The sequence below is a fragment of the Cydia splendana genome, chromosome 5 (assembly GCF_910591565.1).
Source record: "Cydia splendana chromosome 5, ilCydSple1.2, whole genome shotgun sequence".
NCBI lineage: Eukaryota > Metazoa > Arthropoda > Insecta > Lepidoptera > Tortricidae > Cydia > Cydia splendana.
Genome location: NC_085964.1, coordinates 11,935,533 through 11,960,079, shown reverse-complemented (window position 1 = coordinate 11,960,079; position 24,547 = coordinate 11,935,533). Strand labels below are relative to the sequence as shown.

At 35.0% G+C, this 24,547-nt stretch overlaps 1 protein-coding gene across 3 annotated transcripts in view; it reads left to right on the top strand.

Annotated features, from left to right (window-relative positions):
- The window catches only part of LOC134790650 (tensin-1), a 127,563-nt gene that overhangs the window by 32,327 nt on the left and 70,689 nt on the right, over window positions 1-24,547 (top strand). For 2 of the 3 annotated variants that reach the window (XM_063761515.1, XM_063761514.1), the window contains exons 2-3: window positions 514-622; window positions 2,778-2,815. In XM_063761515.1, the coding sequence (XP_063617585.1) occupies window positions 514-622; window positions 2,778-2,815 (147 nt within the window). Of the gene's footprint in view, window positions 1-513; window positions 623-2,777; window positions 2,816-7,980; window positions 8,174-8,841; window positions 9,083-24,547 lie in introns of those variants that run through there. The other variant, XM_063761516.1, reaches the window with a different exon arrangement.

Below are 24,547 nucleotides of genomic sequence, written 5' to 3'. Positions count from 1 at the left end.
GGTCTAGGCACCTTTACAAGGTTCAGACAAATCAATAAGTAAAACTTTAAAACCGTCTGAAATTCATTAAGAAATTTAATAATCAATGTGTGTAATGGTACAAAATGCTTTTTACTCCCTGAAAGAATTTTTAGATTATATGCCACATATTTTATAGTATAACGTAGTATTTGAAGATCATGACTGTATTATTTATGCATGCTGCATGATAGGTCATAAGAATCTAGTCATAGTTATAGGTAATATTCAATATTTCTATGCCTATCAGGCAGGATGTGCTGTTTAAAAATTGTTTTTATTTACATCTTTATTGTACCGCATTCTAGAATTAAATAAATGATTATGATTATGTGTTTTTAAGCGCAACTTACTTTTAGTTATTTTATTTATTTCCTGAGTTAAAACTTTTTAAAACAGTTTTGTAGGTTAAATATTGCTACTAGACAAGGGGAGGCCATAAAATGGAACTGCATTGCAACATAAATAATATAAGATTATGTTATATTGTTTCAGAAGGAGGGCGTGGCGCAGGCGCACGCATTCCGCAGTAAATCGTTCCGCAAGCCGCAGCCCTGCCACTGGTGCCACCAGCCCGTCGCCGGGCAAGGCTCCTGCTGTCGAGGTACGATCATTTTTTGTGTATTTTGTCTTAGGTATAGAGAAGATTAAGCATTAGTCGGCCTGCCAGTCGACTAATGCTTAATCTTCATAACAATTAAATAATAAGTGGACAATATTAATTATAGACAGGTAAGTACTTCTTAGATAGGTAAGTAAATAATATGCAAATCTTACGTCATATTCATTACTATAGGTTGCTATAGGCTCTACTCCATTTTTTTACATAAAGGTATACTTATTAGATACTCTACAACTAGAGTAGTACACACTTTTTACATTTGGTTAGACTTTTTGAATTGTAAGTACCTATGTACATATGTAAGTAAAACGTAGGTAAGTAGCAATGTTAGTAACATTAATGTTAGTACTTACATTGCTAGATTATTTTTAAAATCTTAATTTCGGTAACTTTCTGGAGAGTAAAGAGTTTCTAATGGGAGTTTTTACTTTTTTATTAGGTAGGTACGTAGGTACGCAAGTAATTTAAAAGTTAAAATTGATGATCCTGTGAACTTTTGCCATGATTTCGATGTTTTAAGATGTAGGTCTACGAAATCTCCATAGAAAGAAAAGGAATACCGAAAACTTTTCTTCAGTATATTTCTACTTAATTTGTATTGCTTGCTACATATTGTGTATGAATATGGAGTCGAACTCTTAATATTTTGATTACAAGCTCTCACACCTTCGTGCTTGGTAAGTGATTTACGGAAAATGTAGGTTTTTATTATACTCAACTCTACTGTTTCTGGAGATCGTTAATTATAAAGATACCGACAGCCAAGTATTTCTCTCACAATATTATTCACTTAAATGGGGATGATTATGATCTTGATAGCAATTTAATATCGTTTAGTGAGTTCATTATAAGGTTCAAAGGAGATTTATGAAACATATAAGCACTCTCGCCGGGGTTCCGTGTAAACTTGTTACAAACTTGCGTTGCCAGTCTGACATTCAAAGGTCATTGACGACAAAATTACTAGAAGCCAAGACGAATGTTTAAATTAAATGTCACGTTTCAAATTCAATTGCTCGTAGATGCTTAGACATCAACAGGCTGTGAAATGTGCGGTAAATATCACGAGGGACAACGTCGCTACGTTTTATGTTCAATACAACAGAAGAATTCCAAAACATAGCTAGAAGTACCTACTTTTAGCTATGTTTACCTGTACCACAGAATAACTAATAGTACTACCGTACCTGTAATACCTATACTTAAGGTTTAGGAAAGGTAAACATTCGAAAAAATATTTGCTTATTCAAGGAATGTTTTTATACGTCGTAGGCAGCGGCCGCGTTTGTCTGCGTTTGTGTCATCTTAGTCACTGACATTGGCGGTGACTATCATAATTTATAAACTGTATGCATAATCCAATGATCTCTAATCGACAAATTGAATGACATATGCATATAGAATTTTAGCTAAAACATCGTGCTAGGTTGGCCCCTAAAGATGAACAACCCGCAGTGTCAATTATTAAGATAAACGTTTATTGGCTTTAAAATTGAAATACAAATAAAACATTTGGAATTCTTTCCCGAGGCTGACATTGCAGTTCTAAGATATGTACCTAATCATTTCCCATAGTTATGCGATCTTATTAAAAATAATGAAAAACTAAGTACCTACCTACCTTATATAATTTCAGTACTTAAGGATTATTTAAATGGTTAGGTTAGTTACTAATATGGTGAAATAATAGTCAAAAAACATAGACGTTGAGAAATAACTGACTGATACTTAATTTAATCCTCATTATACCTAATAAGAACTACATTCCTTACGTACCCAGTTTTGGCCCCGTTTGGTACCGAAATTGTGGGTTTTAGTTCCAATCCTTAGGGTGGTAATTGGTATTCCATCTAAGTATACAATTACTTGGTCCAATGTGCATTGCGTCTCACTGTCTCATTTTGGAAAATGTGAGACTCAAATACACATTGGACCAATAAATTGGACAGCTTTACCAACCAGCCTTAGCCTTAACCTACCAGAAACCGGAAAGTCAAATTAAAAGCCATAGACGACACTAAGTATGTTTTATGGGGCATAAAGTATGTTAAGCTGAAGGAATCGTAGCAACGATAGCGCTTATTAATTAGGTAACTTCGTCGTGCCGTTATTACATATATGTATGTTTTTGTTTCAGTTTGCAAATATGTGTGCCACACGTCCTGCGAAAATAAGGTAAGTTTACAATATAAATTATAACGCTTAAAATAACCGTTGTAAGTTTTTAAATTTATGTAGAATCTACTTGTACCCTACTTAGTATTAATTTAAAATATGAAATAATTTTATATTACATAGGTAAGTACATAAAATTAATCTTAGATTCCAAGTTGAAATATTTGGATTGGTTCCCCTAAGAATAGGGTATTATACTGTATTTAAAATAAATTATTTTAGACCATGCATGAAATAAAGCACCAGATAATTATTAGGAAAACACAGATAGGAGTTATTTAGTTATTTTTATGCGTTATTAGTTTAAGCTTCACCGTCTATAAATTCCATATTAGCAAATCGTTTTGTCAGTTCTAAAATAGTAACTGATTTGACTAGTAGGAAAATACCCTGTTACAACCTGAATGGACAGTGCTGCCATCTACCAGTACGATGAGTAATATAGCTAGTCACAGAGATGCGTAGCACGCATGCGCGCTAAAAGCGTTGTTCCTTATCTGATAATGTCACTAGATGGCGTAAACATACACAAATGCCGAGGCTGAAACATAGCCGTGGCGTGGAGAAGTTTGCTTTACCTCTTCCGGAAGTATAAAACTGGCTCAAATTTTACGAAATATGAGCGTTTCTTTTATTTTTTGCCAATTTTATATATTGTGGCATTTTTTGCCACTTTTATGTTGTTTCTAGTCAGGATCGCGAGCCCTTTTTATCCTTAGGTACGAGTATAGGAGAAAAAAAGGGTCCTAAAATTTCCATACATTTTTCTAACTTTCCTTTTTGTTACCGCCATACAAAGTATATATGGGGAAATGGTAACACAATAGGAAAAAGCTCTGGGACATTTTTTATCCCAGCATTAGGATCGAAAGAGCTCGTGATTCTGAGTAGAAATAACACAAAAGTGGTAAAAAAGGTCACAGTATATAAAAATGGCAAAAAATAAAAGAAACGCTCATAATAATATATGCATTTTACAATGCTTAGATAAGCAAATGTGAATAAGGAGGAGGAAAATATCAATTAACGTTAAAGTATAGGTCAATAGTTATTTGCATTGACAAAGTGTGACTATGTCGTATCATAACTAGTGGCTCTGTGAGCTGGCTGTTGCGACACCTCGCGAGCATTAACTTAAAACTGAATAAAATGTATGACTCCACCATTTTGAAAAAAATCCAAAAATGGAAATGACAAAAAGAATCTATTTGATCATTGAACCTGCTCACAAAATTTCACGAGAATCGGCTGAGAATTGCGACCCGTAGAGGAGAACATCCGGACATACAAAGCATTTTTGCCCAAGCTGTAACCTGAAACGCAGACCTTTGCTAACGCTCGGTTAATTAATGTCAAATTTCTATAAAAGTATGAAGTTTAAGTAGGTATAGGTAGTCCCTCATTTTGTTCTGTTCAACAAATTAGCATAGACGGATTCTAGGTACCTATATTTGTTAATTAAAAAAAATATATGATATGTTATGGGTTACAGATGTGGAAATATTCATGTAGGTATTCTAATATGTAATTCAAACATCATTAGCGACTTCCATAATAATATAAACTTCTTTACTGTCAGCAACGATGTCCGTCACGTATTTATCTGTGAAGCGGTCACACAGGCCATTTCGCGGTCGTTTATACGGTCTTTATTTAAATTTATTCACGAAACAGATAATATTCCGGTTCTGCTGTCCATGTTTAGCCAGGGAACATTTGATGACAATCGGCCGGCCGGTGGTTACGCTTCCATTGTGTGCTAGCGCAAACTTACTAGACCGACTTCTGATTAAATTGGATCCTAAGACGTTTTTGTACAATGATCTTCATGTACAATGTGTTCATACTGTGAACAATTGGCCTGAGGCAAAGTGTGATGTGGGTTCAACTGAGACCAATGTTGGGTGGTTGCAACCGTACCTCCGTTGCTGGCAGACCTAGCTGGCAGTAGGAGGAACCCATTCCGATATCTCGTGGACAACTAATATTAACTAAGATTTATCTCTAATCGTGACATGCAAATTTAATGGCGTTCCAGACTGCGTTCAAGCTTATAGTTATTAAACATAGGTACCTACGTAATATGAGTTACGGGTAATTTATATTAATTAAATGTCAGTACTTGATATACCTAATGTAAATATAGCGTAACTGGACTTGCATTTTCGCGAATCTGCATCGCTAATAAAACTCGCCAGTTTCGCTTTGACTACTAACTTTGCTCGCTGCAAAAGTTAGAACACATAACTAAGACAAAGAGATAATAAAACATGGATGAACATTTTAACTTTACACTTATTTTTGCTTATTTTAAGTAATTGTCCAAATAATTAATGGTTAAAGTAACACTACAAATTTAATACTATGTCAGGAATGAGTACTAAACTACTAAGTTAAGAGTGTAGATTTAATTTTCTCCCTCTCAAACTCTACCTACAAACTCTCCGTTTATAATCTCGGGCATGGAGGTGTTGTAAATTATTCTGTATTGCTAGGGAACAGTTAGGCTACTGCTCTGATGTTTAACTATACCTGCTCGTCACTGTATGTAATAAAAGTTGAATGCCGCTTAACATTAAGCGAGGGGCGAGATTGTGATTGAGTACGCCGCACAAATCGAAGACTAATGATGGCGATATATCGCGCGATATTTTAGGTGCCAAACGAGCTGCCAATGCCAACCCGCGTCTTATCAGGCACGATCAGCTATATACCCAATATTCGGGGTATAAGTACGTGTTATGTTCATTTTTCGCTTGGATTCCGTTTGCACACGCGCCGTGCGATGTCCACCGGAACACCGATGTTTTGCGAGATACATTTTAATTCCACCAAATTGTATTTGAGTTGATGACTCAGGCAATCAAATTGTTTTAAATACAGTAGGTTATTAACGAATAACCCTTAAACGGCAAGACTTAATAAATCCTCAATTCAAGCCTTAATATCGCCAAGGTAGTCCTAATAATTCTGTATATACAAGAAAAAAATACAAAAAGATTATAGGGTGGTCTTTTCAGAGACCTTTGCCCTATAGTTAAATTTTCGAAGTATTAAAAATGGAACTCTCGTACGATACGCTTAATAAAATGTAACAGAATGCAATTTATACAAGACACAATGGTCAATGAGCTCGAGTAAAAAGCCCGCGCTGTGCCGTTATACGTGACTCAATGAATGACGTATTCTACTTGCTAAAACAATTGTGCACACAAGTCACAACACATACATAGCATGTTAATACCTACTTTTCCCTTTTCTCTCGGAGCTTTTATAATAATCATGTCTAACAATGTTGTACCTATTACTTAGTTCGTTCGCGATTTTCCAAAACGGGATTTAGCTTCATTTTTACCATGTTTGTGTCGTGTGTTCCACCGTAGCGTGAATGTGACTGAGCCGATTTTGATACATGAAGTTTTTATTCTGTCCGTTTTATGACCCGAATAGCAGCGTATAAAAACTTTTGAGTTGCCTAATATTTTAAACATTTTATTTGTAACAAATATGGTCTATAGTTCGTTTTTTTTAGCATTAGAAAGAACTTGAAAGAAGGTAAGCGGTCTTGACATGTCTTTTAATTGAAAAACGCTTTTTAAAAATCAGTAACTATTAATTATGAAAGCAGAAGAATATAAATGATCGTATTAGATTCATAATTGTTACATATTTGCCGTGACTTATTTTTAAAACGTGTTTGTCAATTAAAAGACACATCAAGATTGTTTACCTTATTTCTAATGCTAAAAAACGAACTATAAATGAAATGTATGGTAAATAATAGTGGGAGTGAGGCATATTTAGTTATTTACTGAATTTTACTTAGTAGATATATGCATTGAAGTGATAATATTTGTAAAATATTTTTTTAAAGTAGGTAAGAACTTTAAGGAAACTCAACGTCAGACGATGTAAGTAGGTAACTACGTAGATTCATTTTAATTTCCAGTAGTCACTATCATGTTTGGCAAATTTAAAGGTTATTTTATTTCGATAACGAAGTATGGTCGTTTCTCCAATTACATATATAGCAGTCCCTCGCTGACCTCTTTATCAATTGACAATGATGTGTTTTTAAAAGGCAGTTACACTAATTTGTTTGACACTTTACCATACACTTACGATTAATTAGTGTTTAAATATGGTTAAGTAGAGCAAGGAAAACAATAATTTGTGGAATGTTCACTAGAATAGAGACAGAGAAGGCTTTCGCGGAGTAGGAAGTTGTCGTGAGTGAAACCCGGCCGGCGGCGGCGGCGCGGGCGCAATGCAAATGAAGACGCCGGGATGCTGTCCGACATTGTTTATTCAGAATATTCACACATTCTTGTTATATATCTATATATATTGGCATAAACTTGCATAATATGTTTCACGAGTTTGCAGAATGTAGAAAACCGAAAGTCCTTTGGAGATGGATTTACTGAAATAAAAAAACACTGTGGAATCGACGGGTCTAAATGATTTAGAGTATTTAGACAAAGATCCTGATATCACAAAGGCATCATCTGTGATCATTTTAATCCTACCCTAGGGATCGTTTTACCCATGCATATGTATAAAATGATCCTTTACTAGACTTTTAGAAAACATAACATAAATAATAAACTACATGCAAAATATGAGAAATGAGTATGCAGTTACTTAGATAAGTAAATGGACTATTCATAAATATCTAAATCTTGTGTTTATCTCTTCAACTTTGAACACAGTAAAGTTTCTCCCCCTTAAGGGGATCATTATACCCACATCTCCCCTATAGGTAAAGTACTTTTACATAGGTAAAACGATATATTCGTCTTACCTACCCACACGAAGATAATAATTATGAGGCAAAAATGAGAAAAAAACTGTTCCAGTTTTTAAATGTTGGCAGAGAACCATTTAATAATGAGTTATACTTCCTAATTCGTCATGACATGTAAGCACGCACAGCGTGGATTATTAGAGTTCAACGCATCTGAGAAGTAGGCATGACAAGTGGGCACGTGGTATGTGATCGAAGATCGTTGTACAGCTTTTTGGGAATCTTGGGATCTGGAGGCGGCGGGCAGGATCAGGTGCAACGTACGCGGCGGGTCCCGCGCCGTTCGCGCCGAGCGACGCCGGCGCCGCGCCGGGCAGTGCCGCCGCGCGCGCCGACCGGCCCACGCGCACGCGAAAACGCTTTCGCGATACCAATCCAACTATCTCGATCACCAATTTCACATAAAACGCCTTTTAAAGCTAAGAAAGCTATGCCTTTCTATAAATACACTTAATTAGCGCGCGGTCGTGGTCCTCTGGTGTTTACCAATTAGGTAGTGGCAAGTTACGCTTACGATTATGAAGGAACACTTATTTTGATCTTAAAACTGAGTAAGTTGAGATAAATGTTTACCTTTGTTATGAAGTAGGTATACGTATAGGAGAATAATAAACACAAGTTTATGTGATGATTTATGTTTATGAGCTAACTAAGCAAATGCTTAATTAACTATGTAGATACCTAAGCACCAAAGGTGTCTACAATCGATGTTAACTCTATTATTAAGTAGGTATATTAAATTAAAACTAATGTACCTATTTATCGTTTAGTTTTGTTTTATTTAAGGTGTATTAAAGTTATCCAGTTAAATTGATTATCCAAATAATACGAAGCAAGCATGATAGGTACTTATTCAAATTAGTCGTTTATCAAAAGACAGTTTTCAAGGTGACAGCGATATTCCCTTATCAAGTTATCAACAAAATTGTGGCACGATTATATATTGCTGCCAAAGTCGATAGTAAGCGAAGCGATAAGTCGGGGCCACTATTTCTCGTGTGCTCAGTGATCGATAAAACAGCTCCTTTGGGTCACGTAGACGCTAACAGGTGTTAAATCTCCTGGCTTAGTTAACAGATTATTATCGCTGTGCCAATAAATAAAGAGAAGTGCTTATTATAGATTGTCATTACTAACTGCCAGATTTCGTTTTCGTACTAAGAACCATCCTAACAGCAATAACACCATTGCATTACAAGCCGGTTAAAATAGTTAGCAGAGACAATGTGCGCAATCCACCTGCTAATGATTGTTAAGTGAAGAAAGCTTTACGTAAACTCAGCATAGGTGAGCTCGTGATGTGAATGTTACAAGTGAATACAGACTCTTGACCAACCGTTTAGTCCAGGAGCCAAACTTGCCTTTCTTCGGACTTTAGTCAGTTGAAAATGTACCATACCGGGCGACTCGGCAGTGGCAGCAGCACCTCGACATCCTCGGGAGGATCGTCGGATCTGCGGGTAAATGATACATTACATTATTTAAGAGGAAAGGGGACGACCGCTTCCCCATACAAACGTTCCTCATTTTCCTCGCTATTGATCAAAATAATTGTGTCAAAATATTTTCAATTATCTTAATATCCAGAGAGGAAAACGGGGACTACGTTTGTATGAAAAGGCGGTTTCGGGTCGGTCGTCCACTTTTGTCTTAACTACTATTAAAAACACATTGAAATCTGTGGGCGCAGCACGGTACCGTGCTACGCCGCCTGTAATCTATATGTTAGGAACGTTGAAGATAAGATCATAACTTGCTTCTTCAAGTTCTTTATTACCTACTTACTTGACCTGCTTACATATTTTTAGGTCTGTGGTATCTTCAAAAACCTTTTTTTTACATATTATATGTATAAATAAATTTGCTTCTTCTCAAAAACAACGTTGTTGTTTATAAAAAAATATAAAAAGTCATATAATTCTACTATACAAGTAAACCAAGCACCTCAAGTGTGAAATATCGTATCAGATGACCTCCTTGACATCTATTAAATTCCGTACTTTTACGAACACAGTAAATGTATCGGAACAATGTCAGCATTGATTGTGCGTGCCCTTACGGCGCGGGTCAAAGATTTCTAGACAATGATATAGAAGGGCCGCGCGCGCTCAGCGTGTGCTGCGGACAGTACCGGTACGATACCGCGGACCCGCTCGCCTCGACCGCACCATCTCACAGTTCAATACACTAAGCAGTTTGCCCGACGAACAAATAAAATGGCAAGACCACGATTTGACTTTGAAATACGCGGGTCAGGTGACACTTGACACCGGCAGGGTGGATGTTCTCTTGTGTTGCATTCTTAGAATTGCGCATCGCAGTTGAAACACGGTACCTATATGAGTTGTTTGCTAGATAATTATTAGTTTCACTGTAAGTACTACATACTCATTTAATTTCACACACCCACTGCTACAATCGTGACATATATTTACATATTTCTATATTATATTCAAGGATCTTTTCAGTTTAATTATAATTATACGACCGGTCTGGCCTAGCGGGTAGTGGCCCTGCCTGTGAAGCCGATGATCCTGGGTTCGAATTAGGGTTGCCAGATGGTCGGGATTTGGCGGGATTCTCCCGATTTTTAGCATGTGTTCCCGATTCCCGACAAAGTGAAAATTGTCCCGAAAAACAGTTTCACGGTATAAAACAATAATTTCAAGTTCCGAACTGTCGTCGAGCGAGCGAGCTGACGTAGTAAAATATCGTTGTTTTTAATACAATTACTTTAATTTGAATGTATTTTTTTCCCGACTTAAGTCCCAAAATCCCGAAAAATTGATATTGTTTCCCGATAATAGCGCCATTCGATCTAGCAACCCTAGTTCGAATCCCGGTAAGGGCATTTATTTGTGTGATGAACACAACTATTTGTTCCTGAGTCATGGGTATTTTCTATGTATATATATGTAAGTATGTATATCGTCGCCTAATAGCAACCCATAGTATAAGCTTTGCTTAGTTTGGGGCTAGGTTGATCTGTGTAAGATGTGTCCCCTAATATTTATTTAATTAATTTAAATAAGAAGTTACTTAGTGGAATTTTATCAGAATGACTAAACATAACTAAAAAATCAAAACCGCATCTAGTATTATGGGATGAAACATAGAAGAGCTACTAAAGATACCGCAATTCGCTCCAAAGATGCGTGTGGGGACGGACCGGATCCAAAAATGGCAACAGTGATTCAAGTCTCTAGCATCCTGGAATGTGCTCGCTCCGTCGCCCTTATAGCTCTGACGACTACCGCTTATTAATTAACGAACGTGATATAAATCAAATACATAAGTACTTAGGTACTTATTTTTGTTTTAAAACTATGGTGATATTCTCCCTAAGAATAACATTAAATTAAACACCACATAACTCAATTTTAACTAATTAGAATCTATTGGAATTTGCGTAACTAAATATTTCGCCTGTTTCAAAAATGTCTCTTGGAAAATGTTAAAGACCTTATAATGAAGTGTTAGCAAACAAATTTATATGCACTGGGTTACTTATCTCTGCAGCTTACTGTACAACTAAATAAAATAATCAATACAACAACAACAGTACATTACGATACCGATAGGGAGTGTTACAAATCAACGCGAGTTGCGAATTACCTATTCGCACGGGTATCGTACAACGTTTTAGGGATGTAACATAGGCACGTGAAGTGCTAATTACTAGTGCGGTAAAATAACACCATATGTACTGTAAAATTATATTTATCACAAGCGTAAATATGCTAAATTATTAGCTAAAACATACAGGAAAACAGGTAACTATAGGTAGGTACAGTAAGTGTTCGTATCTCGTCTAAAATTGCACGTTCTAAGATGCACTTATTGCTAGGCCGGGCCGTTCGCGCCTCATTTGACAAGTTCATCAGTGAGATGCAAATTGCAAATTGCAGGGTGTGGGTGATATCTGTTCCGGTAGGCGGTCGATATCTTAAATGTCACCTAGTTTCCGGGTACGTTGCCTTCTGCCGGAGATTAAGTACGGTGTCGACCAGTGTTGCCAGGGCTCTGGAGTCATAAGTTACGTTTCGTTTCCCTAAAAGTCACGTTTTTGCTGCTCAAGTCACATTTTTATATTATTGTATTGTATGGGTAGGTAAATCGATTTTGTTAGAAGAAATTCAGAAAATAATATATTTCACAAAAAATCTACTAACCTTATATGATTTTTCCTCAAAAGGAAAAAACGGAACCCTTATAGGATCACTCGTGCGTCTGTTTGTCTGTCTGTCCGTCCGTCTGTCACAGCCTATTTTCACGGAAACTACTGGACTAATTAAGTTGAAATTTGGTACACATATGTAAATTAGTGACCCAAAGACGGACATGTAAGTCATGTAACGTAAACAAATGAATTTTAAGCATGGGGGCTACTTTTGGGGATCAATGAGAAAGTTAAAAAATTAAGATTGTCAATAACCCAAGCAAATTAGAAAAATCTGCGGAAATAATTCGTGTAGTTTTGAAAATTGGTACAGGTATACCTTGTGGTGTCCAGATAAACATACTAAAAGTCCTCGAGGGTAGGGGGTGTGCTGAGGGTGCAGGGAGGGTTAAAGGTACCTATTTCATATTTTTGCTCATATATCGAATATATGTACAAATAGCATTATAATTACTTCGGACAAAAGTTTTATCATACAATTTCCTACAAATTTGGTTATGTTTATTTTTACTCTACGATCAATACTTTAGGAGCTTCAGGCTGTTAAAGTTAAATTAGAGATAAAAAATAAACGATTTAAGAAAACGTCGTTTTTTTCGTAATTGATCATCATAAATAAAAAAATTAGTTTGGAGTAAGCAAGCTAAGTGACCTGCTGATAAAATATAAAAAAAAACCGGCCAAGAGCATGTCGGGCCATGCTCAGTGTAGGGTTCCGTAGTTACCCGTCTGTCAAAATGGACTATTCGCAAAAACTCAAAAACAGCTATACCGATTAGGTTCGCTATATTTTTCCTTGAAAGTCTTTACTAAGTATTGTTTTTATGATTTTTTTCATATTTTTTGGACCCATGGTTCAAAAGATAGGGGAACTGAAGGGGAAAACACAACTTATTTTCTTTCAAATCGATTATTTCCGAAAATATTAAGTTGATCAAAAAATGGTTCTTGAAGACCAGTATTCGTTTTAAAAGACCTATCTAACGACATCCCACACTATAGGGTGGAAGCGAAAAAAAATTCATCCCCACTTTAATGTAGGGCAGCCACCATAAAAAAATATTTTTTTCTAGTTTCTATTATTAAATTTGGCATGAATATATAAATTTGTTACACTGACAAAGTCGTAAAATATAAACTAGAAAAAATATTTTTTTAGGGTGACTCCCCTACATTAAGTGGGGATGTATTTTTTTTTCGCTTCAACCCTATAGTGTGGGGTGTCTTGGATAGGTCTTTTAAAATGAATAAGGGTCTCTAAGGACCATTTTTGACCAACTTAATATTTTCGGAAATAATCGATCTGAAAGAAAAAAGTTGTGTTTTCCACTTTAGTTCCCCTAGCATTTTAACCATGGGTTCAAAAAATATTTAAAAAATCGTGAAAGTAAAACTTAGTAAAGACTTTCAAGGAAAAATATAGCGAACCTAATCTGTTTAGCAGTTTTTGAGTTTTTGCAAATAGTCTATTTTGACGGACGGGTAACTACGGAACCCTACACTGAGCATTGCCCGACATGCTCTTGGCCGGTTTTTTTTTATATTATATCAGCAGGTCGCTTAGCTTGCTTATCCTAAACTTTTTTTCTTTTCTGATGAACAATTACGAAAAAACGACGTTTTCTTAAACCGTCTATTTTTTATCTCTTATTTAACTTTAACAGCCTGTAGCTCCTTAAGTATTGATCGCAGAGTAAAAATGAACATAACCAAATTTGTAGAAAATTTTGTGATAAAACTTTTGTCCGAAGTAATTATAATGCTATTCGTACAGATATTCGAGATATGAGGCTAAAATAAATGAATCATACACTAAAAAAAACTACTACTATCAAACTAAATGACACCGTCATGTCAAGGTAACAAGTCTCATCTTGCCACGACTATTATAATAAACATGATGGTGGATGTGTCTGACGTCAAGGTGTCAGTGCAAGTGTCAACTTGGGTGCGTTCACCGCGTTCCTAAATAATACAAATTGCAGAACAAAACTTGTCCAAAATTCGACTAGCTTAAAAAGTCACAAAAATTGCCTCAAGATCGTAAGTCACGCACATGTCACACGAGAAGGCGAAAAGTCACGAAAAATGTGACTTTTGTGACCATCTGGCAACACTGGTGTCGACCGGTCCGGGCGACGCGACGCGAAGGCATGCTGACGCTACGAGCTCTACTTTACAGCTATCTACCTAATTCCATCCCTGGATGTTAAAGCGTTCTTGACACATAGTGTCTTTTATACTTAGTGTAACCATAATACGTACTTACCCTTACTTCGGTCGGTATAACTTTCCTCGTGGATTATTGACACAGAAACCACCATAAACCACTAAATAATATATAATTTAAAATTTAAACAGTTATTATATTAAATTGGGCTAGCGTGGGGACTATAGCCCAAGCCCTCTCGCGCATGAGAGGAGGCCTGTGCCCAGCAGTGGGACGTATATAGGCTGAGATTGATTGATATTAAAATAAAAAAATACATATATATTATATGCGATGTTTATACTATAATTTAAGGCTTTAGTGGATTCTCCCGGAAATTAACCACGTGTAAGCAATAAATTTAACTAGCTTGGATGCAATGTTTTGCAAAATACCTATTTTCAGATAATGGATCGGTCCATTTCATTTATGGTTCATTAATAATCGGCATCATAAGCAATATATTGTTAACTCGGTTATATTTACGTAAATGTTTGCCTTTATGGACAATAACAAACAAGATCTGCCCGATCTTTCATTGACATTTACTTATTCATCCAAACCGAGAGCCAGGAACGGTAACAATGCAAGGTCGTTTCGCTTGTTGGGGAATTTGGCGAGGCACAGGGCACAGGGGCAATCGATCTGAAAAGAGCGGCGAAGACGAGAGAGCATTTATACATTTTAAAATCATGAGCGAGAGTTATAAACAAATGTACAGATACAAGGATAAAACAGCGTTAGTAAGATAAATCCGTACCTAAAGATGGGAAGGAGCGCTGCAGCTGGTTATATTTATGTTCGCCGGCATTCTTTACGTCTGTGGTATTCGTCGATTGTGTTAGTTTATTTGCATGATTACGAGGTGGATGCAGAATATGTTATTTTTACAAATGTTGCAAATGCAAAAGTAACAACATATATCATAATTATATCTCTCTCTCTACTTGATATCACTCTACGGCTAAACGGCTGAACCTACTTACAATTTGATACCTATGAACATTTGAGTTAATCACAGAAAAGTACCTAATACTTTACAATAGGAATTAGCTTCTTAAAATCTATCCCGATGGAAATATGGCTCTAGGAAAAAAATATTGCTCGCAATAAAAGCTCTAATTCACTTAAACATATCCCATTCATAGTTAAGATAAAATTAGAGCCTAAATATTTACCCAGATTAATATCAATAATAAGAGATAATATGAGAAATGCAGGTGACTAGCATTTTCTCGTGTCTTTGCTTTTTGTTGTAAAAGCAATTACCTATGTCCAATACCTAACAAAAGTAGATACCTAACAGTCGGGAAATCCCTGCTAGTCAACAACTATCGTAATTATTCATTTTTTATTATTAAATAACCGCGTGTAATGCTTTTATTTTGTATAAGTTCTTTTAGACTTGACGTCTGTATTGGTAAAGCCTTATACTAATCACTTTACAACAGGCGTATTTTTTGCTCGTTCACATCACGACTTCGACGCCAGAGACATAGATTATAAAAGCACGATAATCGATTTCTTGTTAGCAATAACGTTTCTGATTGACACCGAACACATTCCCGCTGTATTATTAGTAATAAATTTGATTCGAAAATGCTGTCAGGTAATAATTTATCACCTAATAGCATTTTCAAATCAAAGATTCCAATTGTGACGATAGTTTTTACACTAATTCATTGGAAGCTATAGGTACCTTTAGGTACTTGTAAACTCCATTATACTCTTTGACGCTGCCCTTAATCTGAATATGTAATGACTAATGACGTAAATATGTTACGTGTATGTTAACAATACTAATCGGAGTATAATTGACGTGATTACCATATTTTTGGGCAATCTACCGAAATTTGATCTTGCTAAATGAGCATCGTAAAACTTGTGTTAGCCTGAGCACCGGAGCGTGCAGCGTGCGTAATGCCGACTACTGTAAATAAAGATTTAACGCAAATGAAATGACAATAGAATTGCCGGTATCTCCTGTATAATATTCCCATGAGCTGAATTTACGACTTTCATATCCTAAATGTCTCTCGAAAGTCTCGTAACACATATCTCATAATTAAATTGTAATGGCTTGTAATGGTTTATTTTGGGACGTCGTTACAGAGGTTTCACCCAAATTGAAAATATAAATTGTGTATCAACAACCTCCTAAATTATTTGTTATTATGATATATTGATATACCTATCGGAATATTATTAGCAAAGCTACGTAGCGTTTAGCAATACTTTAAGAAAAAAATTAAATAAACCCATTACAAGTTGAAGCTGTTTTCGTGCACGCAAACGGGTAGGTACTTCTTTTGCATTTTGTTTTCACTTAAAGTATTTCGTCGTACCCTTCTCGATTTATCGGGACAGGGCCGAGGAAGTGAACGTACGGACGTGTCGGTATCTGCGCAGTTTACACTTTAATTTGTAAAGACAGCCGATGTCATCTTGCGGGGATATTAAGCCGTTATTGGAGAATGGTTAAGGAAACACGCACATTCCGCACAACCAGTATTCTTGTGAGTTACTTTAAATTTTACTTATATTTTTCCGAATAAGTTATTGTTAAATATTACCGCCGCCGTCTTTTTAGTACCAGCCTATCTATTGTTAATATGAGAGTTCTATTTTTCAAGTTAAAATAATTTATTATTTACATTTTAATTTTAAAAATATATGCTTTTTGGGCTTATATTTATCTACATAGTAATTAGTACATAATTGCTACAAATGTGTCACGTTTATCTCGTTAAAAACATCGTTATTAATGCGGAACTAACGTGGACAAGAGGGCTAAAATAATGTTTTTAATTCAAACGCAGATCGTAACTAAAATAATCTGGCAATTCCGCCCGTAAAGTTAAAAAAATGCATATCAGGTAAGTGTGATTAAAGATTTCTTATAAGTAATGTAGATATATTGTGTCATTATTTGTTGCATAAGCTGGTGGTAGGAATTAAAGTTTTACCCCACTGGCAAGAACCTTTATAACAATAGTACGATAACATACCTAGTTTTAACTTTTTTTTTTATTTGTCTTTTGAGCGACGTTATTTTGTATTTTTACATATATATAGAAGGTAAAAACCTTGGATTGCATAAGAGAACGTTTCGAAATTGGTTTGTCATAATGTGAATCCGAGGGCTGCAGGACGGCGGCGGTGGGCCTGCACTTACCGTGTAATTAATAACAACATTAACAACATGCTACAAATTGTGCCTTAACTGCCGACGCATGATAGGACAAGCGGACGGAAATGAAAATTATACGTTCGCTTTAATTACTTACAGACAAAAAAAATGACGACTGTATTACATAAAAACCTTATTATCACCGCCGAGTTTGTGATCTTAATAATAAGTGTGAACTGAAATTCCTAGTAGTGAGAGTTCAAAGTGTAGGTTTTATTTCACTTTTAAAGCGTTTTATTTTGCTTTCTTTGGATAAAATAGGCTAATCAATACATGTTGTTATAGATAACACATACCGCCTGCGTCTTCTTCCGCGTAGAACTCGTTACAAACTTTACCGTACTGCGTAGCTAATCCATACACTTCTAGTCTTTGATTCGTCATTCGTCAATCGCGCTCTGGTATAGCCGCCTCGCTTCGTGCCATGCGTAACCCGTAAAAGCTTCAAGAACTATGAAAATAAACTGGCCGGTATTAACTTCGCGATTTCCTGATTGACCTAATAAACAATCAGTAAGTGGGGGTCTGCAGTCGATCAACAGAAATGGGGCCGTACCGAACGCCTCATGGGACTAGGAGTGGTTCTTAAATAGGTTTATTTTACCGGCAATGCGGCAGACAACTGGAGTGCCCGACACGAGTTTTCTAATACGGGGGAATGGAATGCATTTTCCTGCAGTCGTAAGTGTCGTAACGTAACTTGTCTTCAACGAGTGGAAACTTTAACCCAAGCCCATGCTTAAAGTTACTGCCAAGATACTGTAAAGAAAAAAGACACGGTGCTTTTATTTTGATGGCATTCATATTCTTTTGTTTTTAAAATATTACTTGAAATTCCTTCAGTTTTATAAACCTTGAAAGAAAAGCTTTTCCTGACATGAAAATGAAAGGATTGAATTCTGCTTGTTGAAAGTAAGATGTTAACATTACAACCGAAACTGTAGAAATATAGGAAATCTATGAAACCATTGTTTCGGAGAGTTATTTTGTAGGTAATTATAATATGTATTTATAACGTTAGTAAAATTATTTTTTTACTAAGCTTTTTGGGTAGCCATATTTATAAAGGTTTCATTTCATACTGTCAAATGTTAAATACATTGTGTAAATAAAAGAAGGGCGATATTAAAATTTAAAAACTCAAAACATATAAGGTCTTAAAATGCGCCTTCGGTCGCGTTTCTAATTTGGCTCACGGTAATAATTTAGGGTAAATCGCCCTTATTACGTACATAATGTTCAATTTATCTACGTTAGTAGGCAGGTACTATACATTGGATAAGCATTAGGTGTTATTTAAATAAGAGCGTAGACAAAAAAATGTAAATAATAAATTAAATAGATAGGCGGTAAACCAGGTAAATGGCACAAGGATAGAGTTAAAAGGTCCATGTTAGAGAATAAAAAGCATAGATCGAACCGAATTGGTATTTAAACATAAAAATATTAAAAATATGTTACTGCGATACCGTTACCCATCATTAAGCATTTAGGTAGATTAAATTTTATGAATAAAGCAATTGGGGTTTAAACCCACACACGTCGCGCCAAACCGGCGTAGTGGTATAGTTAAAATTTAACTTGGGATTGGGCAATACAAGTATGTAGATAAGTATTGTCACTTTCTACTAGGAAGGGCGTTTCATTAAGTTCACGCCTTATCTTCGTTAAAGTGCCATTCCCCGTAATGATAATATACAGCATGGTTTCTCATTTCGGTGAATGTTATTAGTGGCGCGATTTGTAAATGTCCGGCTGTGAGAGATGTCCGTAATACGTTTCGTCCACATTTCTAATAGTTACGCTTTTCTCATTGTTAGTATTCAGTCGTAGGCTGATCAAGTTCACACCATTGCTTCATCGGCTAATGGAATGAAGTAAAACGGCTGCCGGTTCAGACGACGTTAAATATGTGTTTAGGTACACTTTTGTAAAATAACATATCTTCGACTGTACATAAAAACCTCCAAATGCAGTTACAATCTGACTATCAGATGGGAAATAAAATATAGAAAATTATTTCGGTGTTAAACACTTTGTGTAATCCTAAATGGTCCTCGCAAAGTCTATTGTTAGAAATAATTAGGTATAGGTACTTGAATTAACTTCAACCGAATCGTACTTGAGTCTATCTTTATAGGCTCAGCGTCGCTTGTGCAAATTTGATTTCGGAACTTTTAGAGATTAAACTGAATTATGAATAAGTTTAAACGGAAAATATTAGTTTTGAAATATTTTCACATCATTCGCCCCGATTCGAACTTCACGCAAAAACGTCACTTTTGACACTGACACATCTAATCCATATCGTTTCTAGATCTATTAATTGACGTATCTTAAAGTTCGAATCGGGCCGATTATATCGGTTGTGGTAACCTAGTGGACTACGTGTTTAAGATGGAACCGTACTGTTAGTTACGTCAGATATTTCACAATCTTTCAGACACAAAGGTTCAGTTCCTGTTTTACATTTTCAGACAAAAAAAAACTTTAAAAAACAATCAGTTAAAAATTTTGTTCCACTGAAACGTGCAAGTTTAATTGTAGTAATATGTAGATATGTACGAGTATTGGTGGAAAATATTTTCCGTTTCCGACTGTTCGGTATGGAGCGAGTAGCAATTACCTGCCGTGTTGTAGCTCGCTGAACGCGGGTGGGTGGATTTCATCACCAAAAATTTCACCATACAAAAAAATTTTTTTTTCAAATGTTTAATTTAACACGATTCTAGCTGGGAAAAGTAATAGGGGGCTGTATATTGAGGATATTTATGGTATTTATACAATCATTTGTGGCTTATATTTGAAGTTATCGCTTTTGGAAAATAAAAACGCAAGACGGTGATGACAATCATGGTATGGTAATGACTCTTTTATAGACAGACGGTAATGACACTGCATGTACGGTAATGACGATTTGGGAACTAATTTATATATGTATTAAAAACGTATTTAAAAAACAAAAACTTTTTTTAATTGTAAGGCTTTAGAACTTTAATAAACATTACAAATAACATGTTTTTGAACATAAGACTAGAACATAAGACTACATAAATTATTTTTAGAAAATTATAAAAAATACATTTTATTCATATAAATAAATATATAACAAGTATTTTTATTGTATAATTTTAAATAATTTATATTCAGAAATAGGCAATTTATGTATTCATTTATTTTTTTGGGTTTTTTCAATGTTAAATCATATTAACAATATTGTACTCTTATTATCAGTTTAAACCCGCATCTTCTTTTATCTACTGCATAATTTGGTATTTATATCATATTATAAAATTGCTGGCTTACCAGTGAGCTTAATTTTTATGATATATTACTTTTTTTTGATAATTTGATTCATTGCATAAGTTTGTATTTTTGTTGTTTTATAAATTAACTTTAAAAATAGCTATAATGATTTAAATCCATATATATATTGTTTAATAGCTAAACATTAATATATAATCAGTGTTTTATAAGTTGCAAGACCCCTACTTGTAATGCATGTCATAAGTTACAAAATGTTAGGTATTGGGTCCGGTGACTACCCAATGGTATAATTATTAATTTCTGTAATTATATACATCAATTAATATAATATTATCAAAAAACATAAGGCCATTACGATAGTGAGCCAGTACCGTAGCCTATGGTCGCTTAAAACTTAACATATGTTGCTTGTTTAAATACTTTGTTTTAACACGACTAACATGCAATTACAGACTCTAAGTTGCGCGATTTACATTATTAGATAATAAAAAATAAACATTTGTATGTTCTAAGTTCTAAGTGACCTAAATTTTGCCTACTTCAGTCAAAATGTTATTTAAAACTAACCATCCTCTAGTGTGAAAAAAATAGTCATATCTTCTTCTACATTTATAAGGTAGACATTATATAGTGTTAGAAGACATAGAGAACGTTTTTCAAACATACAGCTTAATTTCATAATGAATTATAGCAAAATAACTAGAAAAGTTTCTGAGAACCGTCATCACCATACACATGAAATCATCACCGGTCGTCATTTTTTCCCGGTGATGATGGGTATGGTGTTGACGATTTGAGAGTTTCTTGTTTTTATTTCTAGAATACGAATAATAGTAGTTAATGTCTATGCTACACAATAAACTTCATGTAGTTTGCCATTCATTTCAATAATTATTTCTAATCTATCATTTGTAACTTTTTTAAACCAAAGCATAACGGTGATGATGCTCTGTTGTGACAAACTACGTTTTACAAATTTGTTCGTAATATTTCTCACGATTCAATGATGTGACTTTATAGTGAAATCATTTTTGGCATTCTATATTAAAGTGAAAAATAGGGCAAGGACCTTTAGCCGTATTTCGTTGTTCATACACGGAGATAAGCTCACATTGACATTACCATGACGGTGTTGACGAATATTCGTGACAAAATTTTAAATAAATTTAAATGTACTTTCTCGGTGAAGGAATTATTGCATATTTTCCCATGTGTTAAACAACAACATGGAAAAGATATAAGTAAAAGAAAAATCGCAATCGTACGATAGGTATGCTATAATTTTCACTGCAAACAATAAGGTTCAGATTTTTCCAGTAGACGGTGATGATTTTAGACACATAAAACATTTTATATAAAAAAAACTATTAAGTTATTGGAGATGGTAATTGAAGGAACATGAAGATAATAGTTCTTAAAAACATATAAAAAAGTTGCAACTCGCACAACCTACTAGTTTTTTTTATAAAGACCGAACCATAAGTTTTCGCAGGATTTTGAAATCCACCCGGGTCCAATTACAAATCGCCTTTTATTAGTTTGCTGCCGGTAATACCTACTATAAGTATACATCGCGAAGTCTGATGTGTTTCGATATTAAACTTTCGTGAGACATAGGTACTTTCTGATGTGTTTGTTTATATATTTTTGACATAATAGATTAATTACTGGAATTATATTTTTTTTATTCATCTTTATTGTCTTAAGGCATTATCTTAAATAATTTATCAAAATAATAAATTTGTATACAATATTCCTTACTTATTCTAAATTTCAAGGTTACGTGGAGCCGGGTATATAACGTTTGCCAATGTGGAAATGCGACTGCATTGGTCGGTAAAGTATCTGTGCCCATTTCCTACATTCAAAGTTTGTCACTAAATATAAAGCATACGATAAGAATCTTTCTAAGTACACATTTGATAAACTAAAGAAATATTTCTTTGAATTAATAGTAATTTGCTTTAAATTTGACAGTCAATCAGATTGTGACACAAGCCCTCCCAGTTTCTCTTCTGATGCTAGAGTCAGACCAAGAATAGTCTGCAGCGGATTTGATAGCCCACGCAGTGAAAGTGTTATTTTAAACGTCAAGCTTCTATGAAATTATGACGTATAAATGACACTTGCACTGCGTGGGCTATCAAATCCGCTGCAGACTTTTTTTGGTCCGACTCTATAAAGTTTTCTCCGCTTCACCCGTCATTATGTCATTAATAGCAAGAACCTTTCGCCATCATCAGTATTTACGGAAATACCTATAAATATAGTAAGTACCTATAACTAAACGGCTACATACCTATTTCGTATTTCTAAAGCTGAAAATCAAGTCCATAATTTGCATTAAAACAAACTGGTGGTCAGCAACGGCATTCGCGATACCGTACAACAACGTACTGTTTACCATAAACAATGTGTTTTTCAATATGCATAAATTTCCCGAAGTTTCACCTACAGAGCAGACGGCGAGTAATGGCGTTCCATAATGTACCGAGCGACTAGCGAATGCCAAGCACCTGCGAATACTATAATTTATTCTGAATATGCCTTTAGAAATTCTCCCGCAGATTCCGTGAAGGATGTGTTGGATATAAATCTCAGGTACGGTGATGCAGTGATTGCTTATAAACCGGTTGTTTACTTATTATTCTACAAGAAACTCTGAATTAAGTCAAACGGCTATAGAGAGTCGCTTCAGGCCAAATAGGAAAATGTAGAATAATAATACCGTTAGGTGTTTGTTTCTTGTAAAATCCGATGATGCGATTGTGATGCGATTGATATGTAGATTATGAAGTTATTGGAGAGGTGCGGTTGAAATCAACCTAAACATTTTAACGATATACGAGAATGCTGTAACATAAACCCATAGAGCACGGTATTATGACTAATGGAGAGATATCGCGATAATAGACAATAGCTACAAATTGCAGCCCTTGGGCGAACTGATTTGCGCACGCGCAATCGAGCCCGATTCGGATTTTGAAATAGACATCTATTAGATATCTTTTAGACATCACCAAGATACGATAACGATATGTTTAAGATCTAAGCTGTCAAATATGACATTTGCGCGATTCTGGAGATACTCTTGAACGATTTCCTCAGGATATGACTTAGAGAACCAATTCACATCTAATAGATATCTTACGGCTCTTACGCTATCTAACGTAAAAGTGACATTGGTTGGCCGAATTGCGCTGCAAAAGAGAACTAGTTGATATCTAAACTATAACGTATCTAGAATGGATCTAGTACGTGTCGTCTCTTGTGAATATCTTGAAGTTCGAATACGGCAGATCTAGCCGTATAGGTAGGTATCCTTGTTGCATGCGCGAGTAGGGCGAGCCGTTCCAGGACCAACTAGTGGAACTAATATAAAATACATAATCGGAGAGTACTCTTATAATGGTTTTCCTCTTATCGTGATTTATTAATTATTTATGCAGTCACGGTAAACAATTTATGAACACGTTGTTCAATGCAAGGAAAGGTTCTGTGCATTTTCCAATCATGTACCGATAATTAAATATGTACCCCAATCCGATATTTAACTAATGTAAAACTACAACACATTAAACTTGATGTATCTAATCTATCTGTCTTAAATATTAAAGGTTAATTGATATAATAAATAATATCTGGGAGACCCAGCTTTGCTAGGAAAACATATAAAAATTAATAAATGCGCGTTTTCCCAGAGATAACCTAGCTAGATCAATTTACCGAAAACCCCCATATAGCAAATTTCATCAAAATCGTTAGAGCCGTTTCAGAGATCCCCGAAATATATATATATATATAAATAAATAAATAAACAAGAATTGCTCGTCTAAAGGTATTATATATATTATTATATAGATATTAAATAGATTATAGATTTAAACTAATCTAATAACACATCACACTTTCAAACTTGTCAAATACGAGTACATGCATTTAGCATTGCTTGCCAGTAGGGTGCATTATCAGTGTTTATTAATATTCCACAGATGATATTGTAAACAGGATTTTTTACGGACCGACCGTAAACTTTGTACGACCTAGACGATTCACGAAAAATACATTCCAAATTCAAT